At 47.7% G+C, this 18,548-nt stretch overlaps 1 protein-coding gene across 38 annotated transcripts in view; it reads left to right on the forward strand.

Annotated features, from left to right (window-relative positions):
- Window positions 1-18,548, forward strand: part of CLASP2 (cytoplasmic linker associated protein 2) — a 1,832,463-nt gene that overhangs the window by 1,676,393 nt on the left and 137,522 nt on the right. For all 38 annotated transcript variants that reach the window (XM_085607571.1, XM_085607579.1, XM_085607573.1 and 35 more), the window contains one exon: window positions 5,247-5,475. In XM_085607571.1, coding sequence (XP_085463697.1) covers window positions 5,247-5,475 — 229 coding nt within the window. The remainder of the gene's footprint in view (window positions 1-5,246; window positions 5,476-18,548) is intronic.

Consider the following 18,548-nt stretch of genomic DNA (forward strand, 5'->3'; position numbering starts at 1 on the left):
CTTTGAAGCTTCCCCTTCATGAACCCTGCCCATCCTGGGGGAGGTGACTTGGCACCTCGTCCCAGAATGTGTATTGTTTCAGGCCCCCGAGAGCTGCAGGCTCTCGACCCAGGGGTCCAGAAACATGTCTGTTGATGGCAGCCTAAGGAGCAACCCAGTCTGGAGACTAGAGGTGGGTTAGTTTTGAGGGGGCATCTCTGTGATGCCCTCTTTGTGCATTTTTCATTAAATCCCACACTGGCATCAGTGTGGATTTGATATGCTGAGAAGTTTGACTCCAAACTTCTCAGTTTTCAGTGTAGCCATTATGGTGCTGTGGAGTTCTTAATGACAAACTCCCAGCACCACATACTCTTAATGGTAGCACTGCACTTACAGTGTCTAAGAATGGACTTAGACACTGTAGGGGTACAGGGCTCATGCACCTGTACCCTCACCACTGGAATAGTGCACCCAACTAGAGGGGTGACTGATCTATGTCAGGGCAGTGGGTTTTAGTCATGGCACACAGGGATGTGTGCCATGTCGACTTTTCACTATGTTCCGCCCCAAAACACGCAGCCTGCAAAAGCAGTGTGTGAGTGTAGTGGTACAGGACCTCTAAGGGTGGCACAATAAGTGCTGCAGCCCTTAAAGGCCTTCTCTGGTCACGGTGCCCTGGGTACCTGTGGTACCATTTACCAGGGGCTGACCTGTGGCCAGAGATGCCAATTGGGTTTGTTTTGTGGAAAGAACACAGGACCTGAGAACCTGATTGGCAGGGATCCATGGCACACCAAGTAAAACTGCATCAGTAGTCTGCCAAAAAGTGGGGGGGGGGTTACTGCAACAGAAACCCACTTTCCTACAAGCGGGACAGGGTATCGTGAGTACCAAAACCCCCATACCCCAAAAACTATATTTTACCAAATATAAGGCTTCATTACCATATCTGCCTTCGGGCCGTGATCGGCATCAGGGCGATGTCTCTGACGCACCGCCCTCAGGCCCGGCACAAAAACAAGTGGTCAAGCCTTCCAGCTCAGGATCGAGTCGAGACAGATCGTCTTCGGACCCGAAACATTCCGCTCTGAAAGACAAATATGTTTCAAAGCCGAAAACCTCAGTTCAAAACAAAAGTCCGCCTCGGAGCCGAAACCTTCCGCTTCCAAAGACAAGTCCAGTTCGGAACCAAAACTTTTGACTCAGAAATCAAAATAAGATATTTCAGATCCCCTGAAAGCAATCTTAGACATTATGAAGGACAGATTAGATCCAAAAGAAACAGAAAAAGCTTTACATCAATCCAGACACTGGACATAATTTAGCCAAAACTCCTTACAAGAGGAAAGTCAGTTGAGAGGACACTGGATAGAAGATCCCCCTTAAGAAGAAGAAGGATTTTGCTACAAGTCCTATACATCCCACTTTCCCATCCCCGCCACCATCTTCACCTTTACTAATACTACCAGGCTCAGATCCATTACACATAACACCAAAGGGATCTCCTCTCACACAGCCTGATTTAGGAGATGGGGATGATGATGATGACAATGTTCCTTTACTTACAGATCCGTGGGATGATTATAATATTGTCCACCCATGGATCGTGACCCAGACCTATACCCTGCAAAATCTTCACCTCTAGATGATAATGTATCCTATCTGTAACTAATTTCCAGAGCAGCAGCATATCATGGGGTTACACTGCATTAGGAAGCCTTAGAAGATGATTTTTTATGTGAGACACTAGGGTCTTCACGCAAAGTTAATCAGAGTCTCCCTATCTTAAAAGGTATGATGAGACATGCAGATGACATTTTTAAGGACCCTGTTTGTGCACGAATTTTAACACCTAGAATTGATGAAAAATATAAACCATCACCCTCTGATCCACTTTTTATTAAAGGACAGCTCCCTCTAGATTCCGTAGTAGTTTCCAACACTCGTAAAAGAGCGAACTCGCAGATATCTGGCAATACACCTCCCAAGATAAAAAATCTAGACTTATGGACGCATCTGGTAAAAGGGAGCTGCTCAAGCTGCTAATCACTGGTGCATTGCCAACACGCAGGGCCTATTAGCTAGGTATGACAGGGAACTCTGGGATGAGATGGAAGGTCTACTTCAGTACCTCCCAGAAGAGCACAAGAAGAGGGCACAAGAGCTAGTTAAAGTAGGCAAGCTTATTTCTAACTCCTCTATTAGATGCGCTCTTGATGCTGCTGACACAGCAGCAAGAGAAGCTAACACCAGCATTCTCTTAAGTCTGCATGCCTGGCTTAGAATTTCTGGCTTTAAACCAGAACTTCAACAGTCCGTTTTAAACCCTCCTTTTGACAAACAACATCTTTTCGGACCTCAGGTTGATGAGGCTTTAGAAAAGATTAAAAATGACACAGACGTGGCGTAATCCTTGGGAGCACTTCAGACTCCTTTAAGCAGAGGCTCCTTTTGTCACTCATTCTATAGAGCAGGATCTAAAAGTACATCCTCAGACTCTAACATTTTCTCATACAAGTCTAACACGCAACCCTCTTTCGTGTCACCCACAATCCGCCTTTCGTGGCAACAGAAGAGGCTTCCAGCTCCGCCAATTCCCGTCCAGCCACACAGCCATGCATGCTTCCCGCCTGTGCGCGGACGAGGGTGTGGTACCCACATACCTTCATGGATGAGGTAGCCAGCAGTCTGGTCACTCCACCATTCCCCCGCAGCTGCAGCCTCCAAACCTAATCTGCCCCTTTACCACCATGGGCAACCAGTTGGCGGCAGGATTCGCCATCACCTGCCCCACTGAAAGTCCAGACATCAGACAGACCGGGTTTGCAGATTGTCCGAAGGAGATACTCTCTCCCTCCCCTTAGAGAATACCTCTCCTTCCATGCTTCCATCTCCCAACCGGCTGACAGAGGATCATCTGTCCCTTCTCTGCGAGGAAGTCATGGCTCCCTTGGCCAAGTCCAGAAGTAGGCTGTGGTTGCTATTCCCGCTACTTTCTTGTCCCCAAAAGGGACAAAGGTCTTCATCCTATTCTAGATCTGCGAGCACTCAACTTCTTCCTCAAAAAGGAGACATTTAAAATGCTCAGGTCGCTTCTGCCCTGGACCTAGGAGGCTGGATGGTAATGTTTGGCTTGCAGAATGCCTTCTTACATATTCTAGTCTTGCCTGCCCATCGGCTCTACATGTGGTTTATGGTAGGCCATGAGCAATTTCAGTTTATTGTGCCTCCTTGTGGCCTTATCAGCGCCCCCCTTTGGCCTTACCAGCGCCCTTCGGGTGTTCACCAAGATGATGGCAGTGGTTGTAGCTCATCTGCAGAGATCAGGGGTGCCAGTCTTCTCTTATCACGACGACTGGCAGTTGAAGGCTGGCTCGCCCCAGGATGTTGTCTTCCACCTCCAGATTACAGCAAACCTCCTGCACTCGCTGGGATTCACTATCAACATACCAAAATCACGCTTGACTCCCTCTCTGACTCTCCCTTTCATTGGAGCTTTTCTAGACTTCATGCGGTTTCGTTCTTATCCTCCCATGTGGCGAGTCCAGAATATTCAGGCAATGCATGGTGTGCAGAAAAGCATATTGATCCCCTTCCCGCCCCCCTCCCCCTTTCTAAAGTTTTGCTCTTCATTCTTTCCTTTGCCCAGCAGGGTATTGCTCTGGGCACTCGCAAGGGCTATCTGTCTGCTTTTTTGCTTTTTTTGCCTTTTTGCGGCTGCCTGACCAGCCCTCATTGTCAAGTCTCCTATTGTACATAGGTTCCTAAAAGGTCTTGTCCATCTCTTCCCTCTTTCTCCATTTATTATGGCTCAGTGCCTTAATGTGATTCTGACTCTTTTAATATGTGCTCACTTCAGGCTTCTACATAATTGTCCCCTCAGGCTTCTCACAATCAAAATGGCCTTCCTTGTGGTGATTACATCTACCCGTAGAGTGGGTGAGCTTCAGGCTTATCATCTTCGGCAGCGTTGGGGTAGGTCTTCCGTCATCAACGCGGTCCTTACATGACACTGGAAATTCCACGTGTCTTGACCTGCCGAAAGTTGATGGGGTCAGTCTATGGGGTCGCATCCACAGGTACTTCACCTTTAGGTGCACTGTGTGGTATATCAAGGTTAGCAGAACCAGAACACCACTTTTACTGTAGAATGACAATCTATCTTCGGTCCTGAAGAATTGCCGCTAGATCGCTCTGACACCCAGGCAAAAAACATGTTGACCACATGAAGCTGAGCGCAACATCCTGAGACATTACATCAGGTAGTTGCCACTCTATTTTTAACCAGGTTGGAAGCCAGTTTCATTAAAGTTATTTTGTCTGGACTTCCATTTCCTGTTTTATCCCGCACGGTCTACTAACCCTCAATTCAGCACATCTACACTTTTAGGTCCCTCACACCCACTGCAAGGAATAAAAGATCTCCGCCAAAGAGCCCCTCATAAGGTACCCGTCAGGTACTGCAGCGCCGACCTGACGAGGAGCATGCCCTATGATGAAGCATGACATCCAGCTGGCTGGGTGTGTGAGGGCCCTAATTCCGAAAGGAGGGATTCCCCTTTCCCTACTTTCCTAACGTAACAACCTGTCGCTTTTTCGGACCTCTCTCTCACTTTCTCCTCCTTAGCTGCATAGGAACTGCATACCCTTTTTTGGTTATGACGTTGACTGGGCATGTATGCTGGACCTAAAAAAGTCCACAGTCCCCTTTATTTGGTTTGGTCTCTCTAGAGTGGCATGGTCAGTAAAAAAATGACGTCCTGGAATTCTACTCATAATGATTGCCAATGGTTTAGACTAACTGCAAGCATTCCTTGGACCTTTAGTGTTTTTGGGGTTTCTGCATACTTCAGTGATATTCAGTGCTTCATTCTAAAGCAAACTAGACCCACTCTTTGGGAGCTTGTTCAAACAAATATTATATTCTGCTCTCATAAATAAGAATGACACTAGAGAGTGGGCTTGAAGGACACAAGATGTCAGTTTGTTCCTGCCCAGCTCTTCCACAGCACTCGTAGTGCATTTAATTTACATTTGTTTCTATTTTATCCTTGACACTAATAGGGAATGGCGCCTTGTTATTTTGTTGTAGGGCTGCATATGTTTTTACACTCTGCTTTTATAGATCTTCATTAATTCAAATGATAACACATTTAATGAACCTATCATGCCCAGTCTTATCTACTGTGCTATGATACTCATAACCTATATACACAATTTTTGGAAAAATTGCAAGATTTAAAAACAGTACGTTGCTTTTGCAGATATGCAGCAGTTCTGGCATGGCTGATCCAAGGGGAGGCGGTGATGCTCCTGACACAGGCCGAACAGCACTCGATAATAAAACTTCATTACTCAATACAATGCCTCTCCGACCCACACCACGATCAAGAGATTACAATCCTAACAATTATTCTGATAGCATCAGTTCCTTAAATAAGTCTGCATTGAAAGAGGCAATGTTTGATGACGATGCTGAACAGTTTCCAGATGGTAAGTCCTAAATATAATTTGTTCTTGCAATAAGAATGAATTTTATAAAAATCTTTGAAGTTCCTTTTTTTAAAATAAATTGTAATTACTTTTATTATTAAAGTTCCTGTTTTATTACCACCTGAGTTGGTTATTCATATTAAACAATGTTTTAATTTATGTAAGTTCAATAATAAATCAAGTAACAAGGAGTGAGAAATAAGTGCATCTATCCTTCTTCTGTCTCCTCTTCAAAGGTTTGAAGAAGGTTCTGCAAATGAGATCCAGTCTTGTCAGTTTCTTAAGAATTAGGATTCCTACAAAATTACTTCCACCAGCTTTTTAAAAGCTCCAATTATGGTCAGTTTTTTCTGTGTATAAAATAAAAACAATCTTCACCCACAATGCGTTAAATCAGTAGCGATGGCAGTGTTATTTATTTTTAATCATTTAGTTTGTAAGTTTAAGTTCCATTGTATCTTTAGCTGTGCATCTGAAGAATGTTGGTTCTTTATCACTTAAATTTTTTCGTAAACCACTACTCACTGAGAAACTTCTACACAGTGCAATGTAGTGAGTTGTCTACCAAATCCACTGCCGTGTCATATTACTGCCCATCCCCAAGCAGTGAAACGCATCTCAAACTCTTCACGTAATGTTGCTGCTAAAAATCGTGCACAATTTAATGTACATTTTATTTTAGCACACAAAATGGTCATGATTCTCCACTGGTGCACCACAGTAATTGTCGGTGGCATAGCTGGGGGGGGAGGGGGGGCTCCCCTGCTCTTACCTGCAGTCGCTAGCAGCAATAGTAAGCACCTTCCCCTACGCTCCTCAATGCGTTTGCTGCAGGGCGAGAAAACTCGCCAGCACATCCACCCCACCCCCGCTCTTCACTGCAGCTGCTGCAGGGCGGCAAACGCAGGGACCGCCACGGTCCAGAGGGCTAGCTATGCCACTGGTAATTGCACTCTCCTCTCCAGTGCACCTATCAAACACCAGATAGGTCATAGGTTTTTAAAATTTGAGTATTGTATGTTCGAGGCATATGAGCTGTAGATCGTATACTTGTGCGTAGATCGCCATCTGGTGTTGGGCTAGGATGTTTGCACTTTGTTTTTGTCTTGGAAGAAGTCTTTTGTAGTCACGAGGTAGGTGACTTCTCCTTAGGACGATAGTGCGCATGGGCATAGACTCCGTCTCCAGATTGTTTTTTCCGCCATTGGGTTCGGATGTGGTTTGATGCACTCCTGGTCGATATCGGTTTCGAATCTCCCTTCGACGCGAAATCCCTCTCCACTCAATGGTATTGTCTTGATCGCGTTTCCCTTTCGAAGCGCATCAAAACATCCTTGACGCGGGCCGTTGGGCCTATCCGCGCTGACCACGCCTGCAGTCAATGGAAAGGACTCCTTTCAAAAAATGCCCCAGGTGTGGTGCTAAGTTCCCAAACACGGACTTGCATGAGGTCTGTAACCTCTACCTCTTCCCGGAGCACGAAGACAAGAACTGCAAGGCCTGTTCAACTTTCATGTCGAAGAAAACCATTCGTGATCGTCGGGCTCGACATCACAAAATGTCTCGCGGAAGCAGCTCGATTCCGGACATCTTTGGAGCAGATCCCAATGTCCAGCCGTAGCAACAAGGTGATGAAGAAGACATCTCCGTCTCCGAAGCCGACGACTCCAATGTCGAAGACGAAACAGTCACCCCGACTCAGCGGTTCGTGAGTATCGAAACTCCTCCCCCAACCAGAACCAAACCTAAGGCTCCGGAAACACCCTCGGGTCGACACCGGCAACATGTCTGACGCCCCGCCCTCGGACCCGGCTATGAGACCTAAACATAAGCCTTCCGGCTCGGGCTCGAGCCAACCCCATTCCGGTGCTGAAAAGTCACGTTCGGCACCGAAGCACAAAACCACAGATGTGCCACACCCTTTTTCGGCGACACCGAAGACAACCTCGACGCCTAAGCCCTCGCCATCGAAACAAACCAAAGACAAACCTTCGGAACCGAAAAAATTGTCGTAGCTGAAAAAAGTCTGTATCACAAACTCCTACAATAAAACCTAATGAGGCCAAGACCCCACAGAAAGCCTCAGAGACTCGGTCCAAAGAACAGTTTGACCCAAAATCTTCTGCACCGAAAACATAAAATGTTTCCCATGCAACCTGTACCTGATTATTTGGATCCCAAACAAAAAAACTCTTTCTATTGATCCAGAGGCTGGCAAAGTTGTCACCAAGCCTCCAAAAAAGAGGAAAAAAGACACTTCAGAAGAACCTGCAATACCCCTAAAAAGAAAGGAGATGAGCACTAACACCTCCCCACCCCCTTCTCCTCCTCCAGCTGATCCAAATCTTCTCATTTCTCCACCACATTCCCCACATATTGTTGCGTCTCAAATTTCAGATACTGAGGATGATCATACCGATGGGGGTGGGAATATAGATCCACATGGGGATAAGGATGCTCATACCATCCCACACTATGTAGACCCTTGGGATGACTACAACACGCACCCCGACCCACATAATGACCCGTACCTCTATCCATCTAGACCTTCACCATGACAATATTGGGTTTGCGTAACTTATAAATAGGGCATGGGGTACAGTTCGATTGAGATCCCATAGAGGATGATTTTTTTACTCAAAACATTTGCATCCTCCCAAAAGTCCACTCACACCTTGCCAATGTTAAAAGGCATGCTCAAACATGCCCCCGAAGTTTTTAAGGACCCTGTCAGGGCCAGGATTCTAAACACCAAGATAGATAAGAAGTATAAAGCAGCTCCCATTTACATTAAAGGTCAGGTTCCTTTGGATTCTCTTGTGGTGTCTAATGTACGCAAGAGGGCAAACTCGCAGAATGCAGGCGACTCCCCCCCCCCCCTGATAAGGTGTCCAAGCTAATAGACTTATCTGGTAAACGCAGGGTGCAAATCATTGGCGGATTGCCAATGCCCAAGCTTTATTGGCCAGGTACGACAGGGCTCACTATAACGAGCTTGAAACGCTCATGGGACACCTTCTTGACCAGTACAAACAAAAGGCCAACGACCTTATACAGAAGGGGAAATTAATCGCAAACACCTCAATTAAATGTGCGCTTGACGCGGCTGACACCGCATCTCACGCCATCAACACTAGCGTTTTGTTGCGCAGGCACTCTTGGCTCCGAGTCTCCGGATTCAACCAAGAGGTACAATCTGCTATTCTAAATCAGCCCTTTGATCAAGAGCATCTTTTCGGACCCTCAGTGGACACATCTTTAGAAAAGATGAAAAAAGACACGGAAACTGCTAAGTCCATGGGGGCCTTCCCCTAGAGGTTCTTTTCGCCGCTCCTTCTACAGAGCTGGCTCCAAAACCATTGGCTTAGAACACCCCTCTTCGTCGTATAAGAGCCCCACTCACACCTCCTCCAAAGGATACTTTCGCAGAGGCTACAGAGGTAACAATGGTAAGGGAAGAGGTCGGGGCAACAAAAACCGCACCTCCCCTACCACCAAACAGTGACTTCCCCGATCATCCCACTCCTGGCGGGGGAAGTCTATCACAGTTCCTACCTGTCTGGAATTGAATAACAACAGACAAGTGGGTAAGACAAATTATCCAGTATGGTTACTGCCTGGAACTCACCTCTACTCTTGACCCCCCCCCACCCCCCCCCCCCCCCCAACATTATTCCCAAACAACGTCCAATGTCCTCAGAACATCTAACACTTCTCAAACAAGAGGTTCTCTCCCTATTATAAAAATATGCAATAGAACCAGTCCCCTTGCCTCACCAAGGCACAGGGGTTTATCTCGCTCTATTTCCTAATTCCAAAAAAGGACGGATCTCTCAGGCCCATATTGGACCTCAGATCGCTAAACCTCTACATTCAGTCGGATCACTTCCATATGATCACTCTCCAGCAAGTGCTCCCACTACTTCAACAGGGCGACTTTCTCTCCACTCTTGATATAAAGGACGTCTACTTTCATATTCCCATTCACCCCACTCACAGGAAATATCTCAGGTTCGTGGTAGATGGTCAACACTACCAATTCAAGGTCCTCCCATTTAGAGTGACTACAGCGCCCAGAGTCTTCACCAAGTGTCTTGCAGTAGTTGCGGCCCACTTAAGAAGACAGCACATTCATGTCTTCCCTTATCTGGACGACTGGCTCATAAAAGCCAACTCACACAAAAACTGTGTGTAACACACGCACACAAAACAATTCAACTGCTTCACGAATTGGGATTCACAATAAACCTCACCAAATCCCATTTCCAACCATCTAACAAATAACAGTATCTGGGAGCTACAATAGACACTTCAAAAGCTCTAGCATACCCCAACCCAGTCAGGATAAGCACCATACAAGCTCTAATAGCAAAGTTTCAGCCTCAACACTCACTACCAGCACGAGTGTTCATGCAACTAATCGGTATGATGGCCTCATGCTTTCTCATCGTCCCGTATGCCCGACTCCAAATGCGTCCCTTACAGGAGTGTTTGACACATCAGTGGAACCAGGCTCAAGGTCTGCTAACAGATCTGGTGTTGGTAGACGACCGCACCCATCGCTCTCTGCAGTGATGGAACACACAAAACCTTTCCAAAGGGTGGCTGTTCCTCGACCCAGTTCCACTAATAGTGCTAACAGCGGATGCATTGCTCACCAGCTGGGGAGATCATCTTCATACCTATACCATTCAGGGCATATGGATCCCTCAACAAAAACAATTCCACATAAAATACCTGGAATTGTTGGCGATCTTCTTAGCATTTAAATCTTTTCAACTCCACATCGTAAACAAAGCTGTCTTGGTCCGTACAAACAACATGACAGCAATGTATTACATACAAAAAGAGTGGGGGGCACACTCTCTGCAGCTTTCACACCTAGCTCAAAGCATATGGAGATGGGCCATTCCCCAAAATATATATATCCTTGCAGAACACCTCCCAGGAGTACACAATCAAATTGCGGATCTGCTCAGACGCTAAACACAACAGATCCACGAACAGGAACTTCATCCTAAATTTCTGTTTCCATTCTTTCAAATATGGGGCCACCCAGAAATAGAACTGTTCGCCACACACCAAAATGCCCAAGCTTCGTCTCTAAGTATTCGCACCCATTGTCCAAAAGCAATTGCTATGGATGAACTGGTTAGGCAAATTTGCTTACATTTTTCCGCCTCTCCCACTCGTTTCGCTAGTGGTTCGGAAACTCAAACAGCAGTCCCTCACAATGATCCTGGTTGCTCCGACATGGGCCCAACAGCCATAGTTCACACCCCTCTTGGAAGTATCGGTAGTTCCTCATAAAAACTTGCACCTCCCATCCAAGCTTCTCACTCAGAACCATGGAGAAATAAGGCATCCAGATCCCAGCCAACTCAACCTTGCAATCTGGCGCCTGAAGTCTTATTTGGCTACCTTAATATCCCGCCAGACTGCATGAACATCATTAAAGAGGCTAGACGTCCTACTACTAGAGCTTGCTATGCCGCAAAGTGGAAAAGATTTGTAATTTACTGTACAAATAACAAAATCAACCCACTAGATGGTTCTGTTCAAGACATCATCTATTACCTTTTGCATCTACAACAATGTAACCTAGCGTATACATCCACTAGACTACATCTCGCGGCAATAGCAGCCTATCTCCAAAACAGACAACACTTGTCTTTGTTTAGGGTACCAGCTATCAAGGCATTTATGGAAGCACTTAAAAGAATAATTTCACTTGGGTTCCACCCTCTCCAGTATGGAACCTAAATGTGGTACTTATCAGGCTTATGGGTCCCCCATTTGAACCTATGCATAAATGCAAATCACAATTTCTCACCTGGAAAGTAGCTTTCCTGGTTGCAATCACATCTCTGAGAAGAGTCAGTAAACTCCAGGCTTTAACCATACAAGAACCATTTCTCCAAATCCATCATAACAAAGTGGTTCTTAGGACTAACCCAGAATTTCTACCCAAAGTCGTCTCTGCTTTCCACCTTAACCAGTCTGTAGAACTCCCAGTGTTTATCCCTCTACCAGACTCAGTAGCAGAATGGGCTCTTCACACGCTAGACGTAAAAAGAGCGATCCTTTACTACAGAACAAAATTCTTTAGAAAGACTAAACAACTTGTTGTGGTCTTCTCCCCATCTCATAAAGGCAATCCTATCTCAAATACAGGAATTCAAGGTGGATTGTTAAATGCATCCAAATATGCTATGCTAAAGCCAAATGCACCTTAACCATTCCCCCTAGGGCTCACTCCACATGTAAATTAGGGGCATCTATGGCATTCTTGGGGAACATTCTCCTAGATGACATCTGCAAAGCAGCAAGTTGGTCTACACCACACACGTTCACAAAAAACTATTGCGGTGGTTCCCAAACTGTGCAATGTGGGAAAGAGCTTGTGCCGAGGAAGCTTGTAATCATGTTGTGAGAATGTGAGAAATTAAAAAATGATGCGTCTTTTTTTTTTTTTTTTTTTTTTTTTTTTTTTTTTTTATAACCTTTATTTGTGCATAGTAAAGGAACAAATACGGGCCTACAACCATCAGGCCGGCCACAGTACGTTGAGCACAGAAACAAACGATACACCCCCTAGGCATCAACGGTCAAGGCTAGCAACGAGTCAGGATTACACTGGAGGGATCCGTGACCCTGGGGCAGGAGAATTGAAGGTTAATTTTAAGGTTTTTTAAAATAATTTTATCGAGACAGAGTCAGTAAAGGATAGGAGCAAGGAGATTCGAGTCCGCGAGATATCTTCATACACTGGAGAGCAGCAGCATCGGTAAGACAGCAATAGAAATCACATACAGTAAGGCGATGTAACTAGAGAACAGGATCATAACATTAGTGTATACACACCCCCTAAGCGCCGCCCCTTCACAATCCACCCCACACCCGGACCCAGAATCGAAACAAGTATAGCGCAGAGAGATGAAGAAAGAGGCCCATAGAACTAAGAGAAAACAGTAATTTACCCCCCCACCCTACACCAATGCGGAGGCTACGGCCTACCCCCCCCCCAGCATAGTGCCTGTCGCCCAATGAACCCGAAATATAGATGAGAGAGAAAGTAGGAATAGAGTGAAGAAACTAGGAGAAGAAAGAAAGAAAAAGGCGGGGAGGAGCCCACGCAACCTCGGAGCACCCGACACCACCGGCCAAACAAGCCCCCACACACTGAAACCCCACTACACCCAAAGGCGGTCGTGTGAAGATAGCATTCGATAATAAGGAAATGAAGGCAAACAGATCACGACAAGCGTGTACCGCGTGTGCAACAATTCCAGTCCCAGTCCAGCCCGTCCGTGAAACCATGATGACATCAAACAATCTAGCCCTGGCCCGTTCGCGGGCTTACGAGTAGGCCCGCCCCCTCGTGAAGGCCCCGCATCCCAAACAAACAGAGACAATATGGCCGCGCGGAAGAAGAAGGAGAAGCAAAGTCACAAAATGGCCACCGATCATCCAACAAAGTCCCCTTGCACACCACATGAAATCCAAACCTGGCTTGCAAAGTACATAAGTTCCGTATAAAAGGAGCCGTAGACCACCGTGCACGGTTCCTCGTGGGCGTCAGTTGTGGCTCCGCTGGCAGCTCCTGCGGGCGCGGTGAGACAGGCAACATCAAAGCAGGGAGCAACGACCGGGGAAACAAAGTATCCGCCATTGAACAGGAGGGCGTGCGATCCTGGGTGCCGGGAAAGCCAAATGCGGACTCCAATGTAGCACTGTTATACCCGGTCGCCGCTTCCCCGCAGGAGGACCAGAGCACTGGCAGACTCACATCTCGTTGATCACAAGCAGGGCGCTCACGACCCGCAGCAGGCAGTATGGTATCGAACCGCTCACTGAGCGCTTGCAAGCCGGCACACAATCGCAGCCGAAAGTCCCGCAGGGCAGCCAGGACGGAGCCGTATGTCAGCGGAGGCTGCGCCCCCACAGCGGCAGCAGTCCGGGACGGCACCGGGGAGCTGGAGCTCGGCAGCGGGAGGGCGAAGCGGACAGCGGGCGAGACAGAAACATCCCCCCCCAGCAGCGAGCAGGCAGCCAGCGCCATGCTGTACCGCTGGACGTTACCGTGGGCAGGGGGGGGGGGTCGTGTACAGGAGGCAATCCCCAATAGGTCTGCGCCGCAACAGGTAAAGCCAACAGCCGATGCCCTCCCTCTGGGCTCTCGTTGCGGCCGACTAAGCCAAAGGAGAAGGGGGTCCGCAGCCCTCCACAGCGTGGGCCACAGAGCGGGGTAGGAGACCGGCCACGCCGGGGCCCACCCTCCAGTTCCAGGTTCAGGGTGCAGGAGGTGTCCGGGCGACCCCCCCCCGGCTCTTCCGGCGACAGTCCGTGGCGCGAGGCCGGATCAGGACCGCGGGGCTCAGAGTTGTACCAGCGGGTCCGGCGACCGCGTCTCTTCCAGGGGGCCGGCCGCGGCCACAGTAGAGCGGGGGCCCGCACGGGGAACGAAGGCACCAGGCACAGGCGTCCGGGCGAGCTAAGACTCCGGGAAAGCAGCGGTGCGGTCCGCGCGGCGTAACACACGTTGCACCTCAAAAATCGGTCAGGTATCTGTCGTCTGGAAACGTCGGTAAACATTTGATGAGCACAATTCCATCCTCACCGTCTCCAGTCTGTGGCCCCAAAGCGATCGCCCAACCGTCCCTGCTCTGACGGGCTGTTAGGTGTCTCATGCCCCTTCTCAGGCAGTCCCTGGGCTCAGTACAGGTCCGGGCCCTTCCTCACTGCCGCACCCGACACAGTGCAGCCAGGCTCACTGCCTTTCGCGGGCCAGTCTACCGCCTCATGGGCAGTCAAGGGATGCAGGAGCCCCGCAATACCTCCGGGCCTCCGTTGGCAGTTCTCCTGTTGGAGTCAGAGGCTTCCCAGGCAACCGTCTCCGTAGCAATGCAACCGGGCCCTCAGGCAAACAGGGGCACACCGGCCACGACTTCGCCCGTCCCCCTGTCGATCACCCGCTCCGGCGGGCAGGAACACCATCGCCGATGTCGCACTGCAGGCCCCGGCACTGGTCACCGGCCCCCTCTCCACCCCCAGCCTCAGCCTCGCGGCTCGGCACTGCACCGCAGCAGTCTCCGACACGGACCGAGGACAAAGGAGGGGATAAGAGGGAAAGGGGGGAAAACCGACACGGCCCCACCGGCACCCGCTCCTCACCACTCCTGTCACCCCCAGCCCGAGGGCATTCCGCAGCTCTCTGGCGATGCCTCCTTCACTTCTCGGAGCTCAGGCTGCCGCCATTTTGTCCGCGACTGGGTCCTTGATCCTCGCAGCGTTTCTCGCCGCTACGTGCCAGTATTCATCAAAACAGGCCGATCAGGGCAAGGGTATTATCTTTCGGCACTCAGCCCGTGGTTTTGGGGACAGGATCGTGCGGGTGGGCGAAGGATTGAAACAGGATCAGTTGTCGGCCATCGGAGCTCCGGTCGGACACGTCTAGTCCGCCATGCTGCAGGCCACGCCCCCCAATGATGCGTCTTTTGACGCCCCCCCCTACCATCAGCCTGAAAGCAGCAAGCGAAGCTTATTTAAATTACACACAGGGGTGTTACAAATGCCACCTGTATGATAATGAATCATGGTTTGGCCCAAAAGCGCATGGCCGGCATACGCGTGCTTTCACGTTGCCTCTGCCTATATACGCCGCAATGACTGTTGAACGTTATCGCTGCCCGTGTTCTGTCGCGCCTCTGGGGACCCTCTTCACAAGAGACAAGTAGGTTGGTTTCACACTAATACTTCCTGCTTTAAGTTACTTGTTACTTTACTGTAAAGAAGGGTAACATGTCAAACTCGTGACCCCCAAGCAGCCCGTGTTCCTGCACTTTGTTTGTGTGAGGAAACACTGTGCCGGATTTTTCAAGTCAGAAATTTCAGTGGGCAAACTCGCTGTGGAAATAGGCCGCATTGCAGACAGGATTAGTTTCCCGGCCACAGTCTGACCCTCAGATAAGGCCCGGCAGGAAGCATGTAATAACCCCGTCAGTGTAATAACCTGTTGCCTTCTCAGCCTCCGTGAAAGTTCCTCATTCTTCCCTTCGTATGTTTCTCCATGTTAGTGACAAGAAGAGTAAGGCCTCTCAAATTAAATGAGTAAGTATTATAAAACCTTTAATAAGGCCTCTCGAATTATATTGTAATTGCATGGATAAAGGGCGTACTACCTCGGACGAAACATCGCAGCTCAGACTGCAGCAACCTGGGCATCTGAGAGGCTGGTAATCACCCCAGACTGGGCCGGCCACGTGTGTTTTATTTCTGGGATGAGAAAAATACAGGAAACTAAAAGTGACACCAAGACTTTCAGTCTGAGAAATGAATGGCAAGTAACAGGTGGAAGAACAAAGTGTGAAAGAATCAAAGGGGAAGAGAAGGAAAGCAGGACATAAAGGCAGAGAAACTGGAGAAAAAGAATGTCTGAAGAGGAAAGGCAGCAACAAGAGGTGGAGAAACAAAAAGGATGAGGGAATAGAAGACGCTTTAGCTTTTTCATAATTGAAAGTTTCTCAAAGCGTCATTAACTGACCATAAACAGATACAGCAGGGGTCGCAACAATGCAAGCTTCCTTTAATGCACAGAACAGGCACGCCTACGGCTGCTCTTTGGCTCTTTTTAGCGTTTAAGACAGTGCATTCCGAGGCGTGTAGTTTGTTTTTTACATTATGATGAGTATTATCTCACAACTCCTAGTAAGCGAGAGCTTTGTATAATTTCTCACTTAACCAATTGAAGTTTTTATTAAACGACTGTTATATTTAAATGTTGTTACAAATATGATTATAATACCTTCATCGGCTTCATCGCAATTAATTTCAGGGAGAAAACTCGAAGTACTTCCAAGGTCAGGCTTACATCCCCCAATAGGTAAAAAAAGTGACATGATGGGGAGCCACGGCCAACTGCCAATTATGTCAAGGGAGCCCAGGTCGAAAGAGTTTTGGAACCACTGCACTATTGTGTAGACGTGCAAGCAAAACAACAAGCTAGTGGGGGTCAGGCTGAATTAAGAACACTTTTTCAATCTACTGCAACAGATACAGATACCCAACGCTAATGGGGTAACTGCTGTGTAGTCTTTGCACAAGTATACGATCTACAGCTCGTATGCCTCGAAAGGAAAATGCTACTTACCAGTATGTATCTTTTCTTGGCATGTAGAGCTGTAGATCCGTATACACCCACCCGCCTCCCCAGATACCTCTATTTGTTCCATTATTTTCTTACTTAGATACATTACACATGGACATCCTTTTCTATTTCTTACTAACTCCATCATGACCCTCAATGGTAAAATAATTTGGAGATGGAGTCGATGCCCAGGCACACTATCGTCCTAAGGAGGAGTCACCTACCACGTGACTACAAAAGACTTCCTCCAAGACAAAAACAAAGTGCAAACATCTGAGCCCAACACCAGATGGCGATCTATGCATGAGTATACAAATCTACAGCTCTACATGCCAAGAACAGATGCATACTGGTAAGTAGCATTTTCCTTTCTGAATATCACATTTTTGAGTAACTCCCAAAAACTAAATGCTCAAATTAAAGGCACTGCTGTGTCTGTTGTTCATTTGTTTTTTAGCAGATGTCCTTCTAAAACACTACCTTTCTTCAGGGTGTTATGGGACCTGTAATAACCAGAGGAAGAGTCTACCTGAAACATGCAAATCCAGGTCACTGGATGGTAGGCATGGACCTGAGGACTTTCATGTGCCCGTCTCACAGACAATACCTGCAATTCAAGGTTGGCCAAGAGCATTCACAGTTTGCAGTGTTCCACTTCGGTCTTACCCGGGTGTTCACAAAAGTTATGGTAGTGGTCGCCACCCATTTTTAAAGTTTGGGGATGCCAGTTTTGTACTCCCTTGATAACTGTCTGTTGAAGGCGGGCTCGCCACATTCAGTCGTAGACCACCTCCAGATGACTGTGAACTTCTTGACATTGAGCCAAAGTCACAACTGAGACCTTTGCAGAGACTTCAGTTTATTTTTATAGTAACTATCTTGGACATACCAACCGACCATCAAGGGGGAGCTGGTACAGGTTCTTACAGACAGCACCACTGCCATGTGGTACTGCAACAAGCAGGGCGGAGTGATGTTCTGGGCCCTGTGCCAGGAGGCTCTGCACTTTTGGAGATGGTTGGAATGTTAGATCGTATCCCAAATTGTGAACCATCTGGAGGGGATTGTTGAACACCGGGGTGAACAAGCTCAGCCTGATGTATCTGTCAGATCACAAATGGCAGCTGCACCTGAGGTGGCACATTGTGTCTTCTGACATTGAGAAGATCACTTCCTAGATTCTTGCAACTGCCAAGAACACACTTTACCAAAGTTTTACGTGCTAGAGGTCCCACGAAGACCCTCCATAGGAGATACATTACGGCTCAGTGCTTTTCCCCCTCTGCCTCTTCTACAGAGTTTTGAAGAAAATCAGGAATGTCTGTGCCCAGGTATCCTAGTGGCCCATAATTGGACCTGTGAGCAGTGCGGTACCCGAAACATCTGAGCATGTGCATATGCCACAGGTCCGTGTTCCACTTCAGGAGTCAAGTCAATATGAGCTTTATTCAGTTAGATTGAACCATAAAAGCAAAACACAAATATTTAAAAAGTACAATTAGAATTAATGCAAAATACAATAATTCGACAAAACAAATGAATCAGATCATCATTGAATCCAATACTTTAAAAAAAAGCTTATTTTAATTTTGTCAGCCATACAACTGGCAGTCCAAGAACACATGATATCATACAAATATATGAAGATACATTAATACATTAGTAGGGTGAACATGACATTCCATTGTTTCATGGGAACATGCGTGAAATCCTACTCTCCCCGGTTATTTGTGTATCGTCCCTGGCCACTAGTCAAGACAGTATCCTGTTTAATCATTTGGAGACCCTGGCTTGTACCTCACCAGTGCCATGGTGGAAAACCTCACAGTATCGGGATCTGACTCTGTTCATTGTCTCAGTAGAGGCGGGAACTAGGAATGTATCTGCTTGAGCTCGCCATGTGCATGTCACTTCTTCGATGTTTGTC

This window comes from Triturus cristatus, chromosome 5_2 (assembly GCF_964204655.1).
Source record: "Triturus cristatus chromosome 5_2, aTriCri1.1, whole genome shotgun sequence".
Taxonomy (NCBI): Eukaryota; Metazoa; Chordata; class Amphibia; order Caudata; family Salamandridae; genus Triturus; species Triturus cristatus.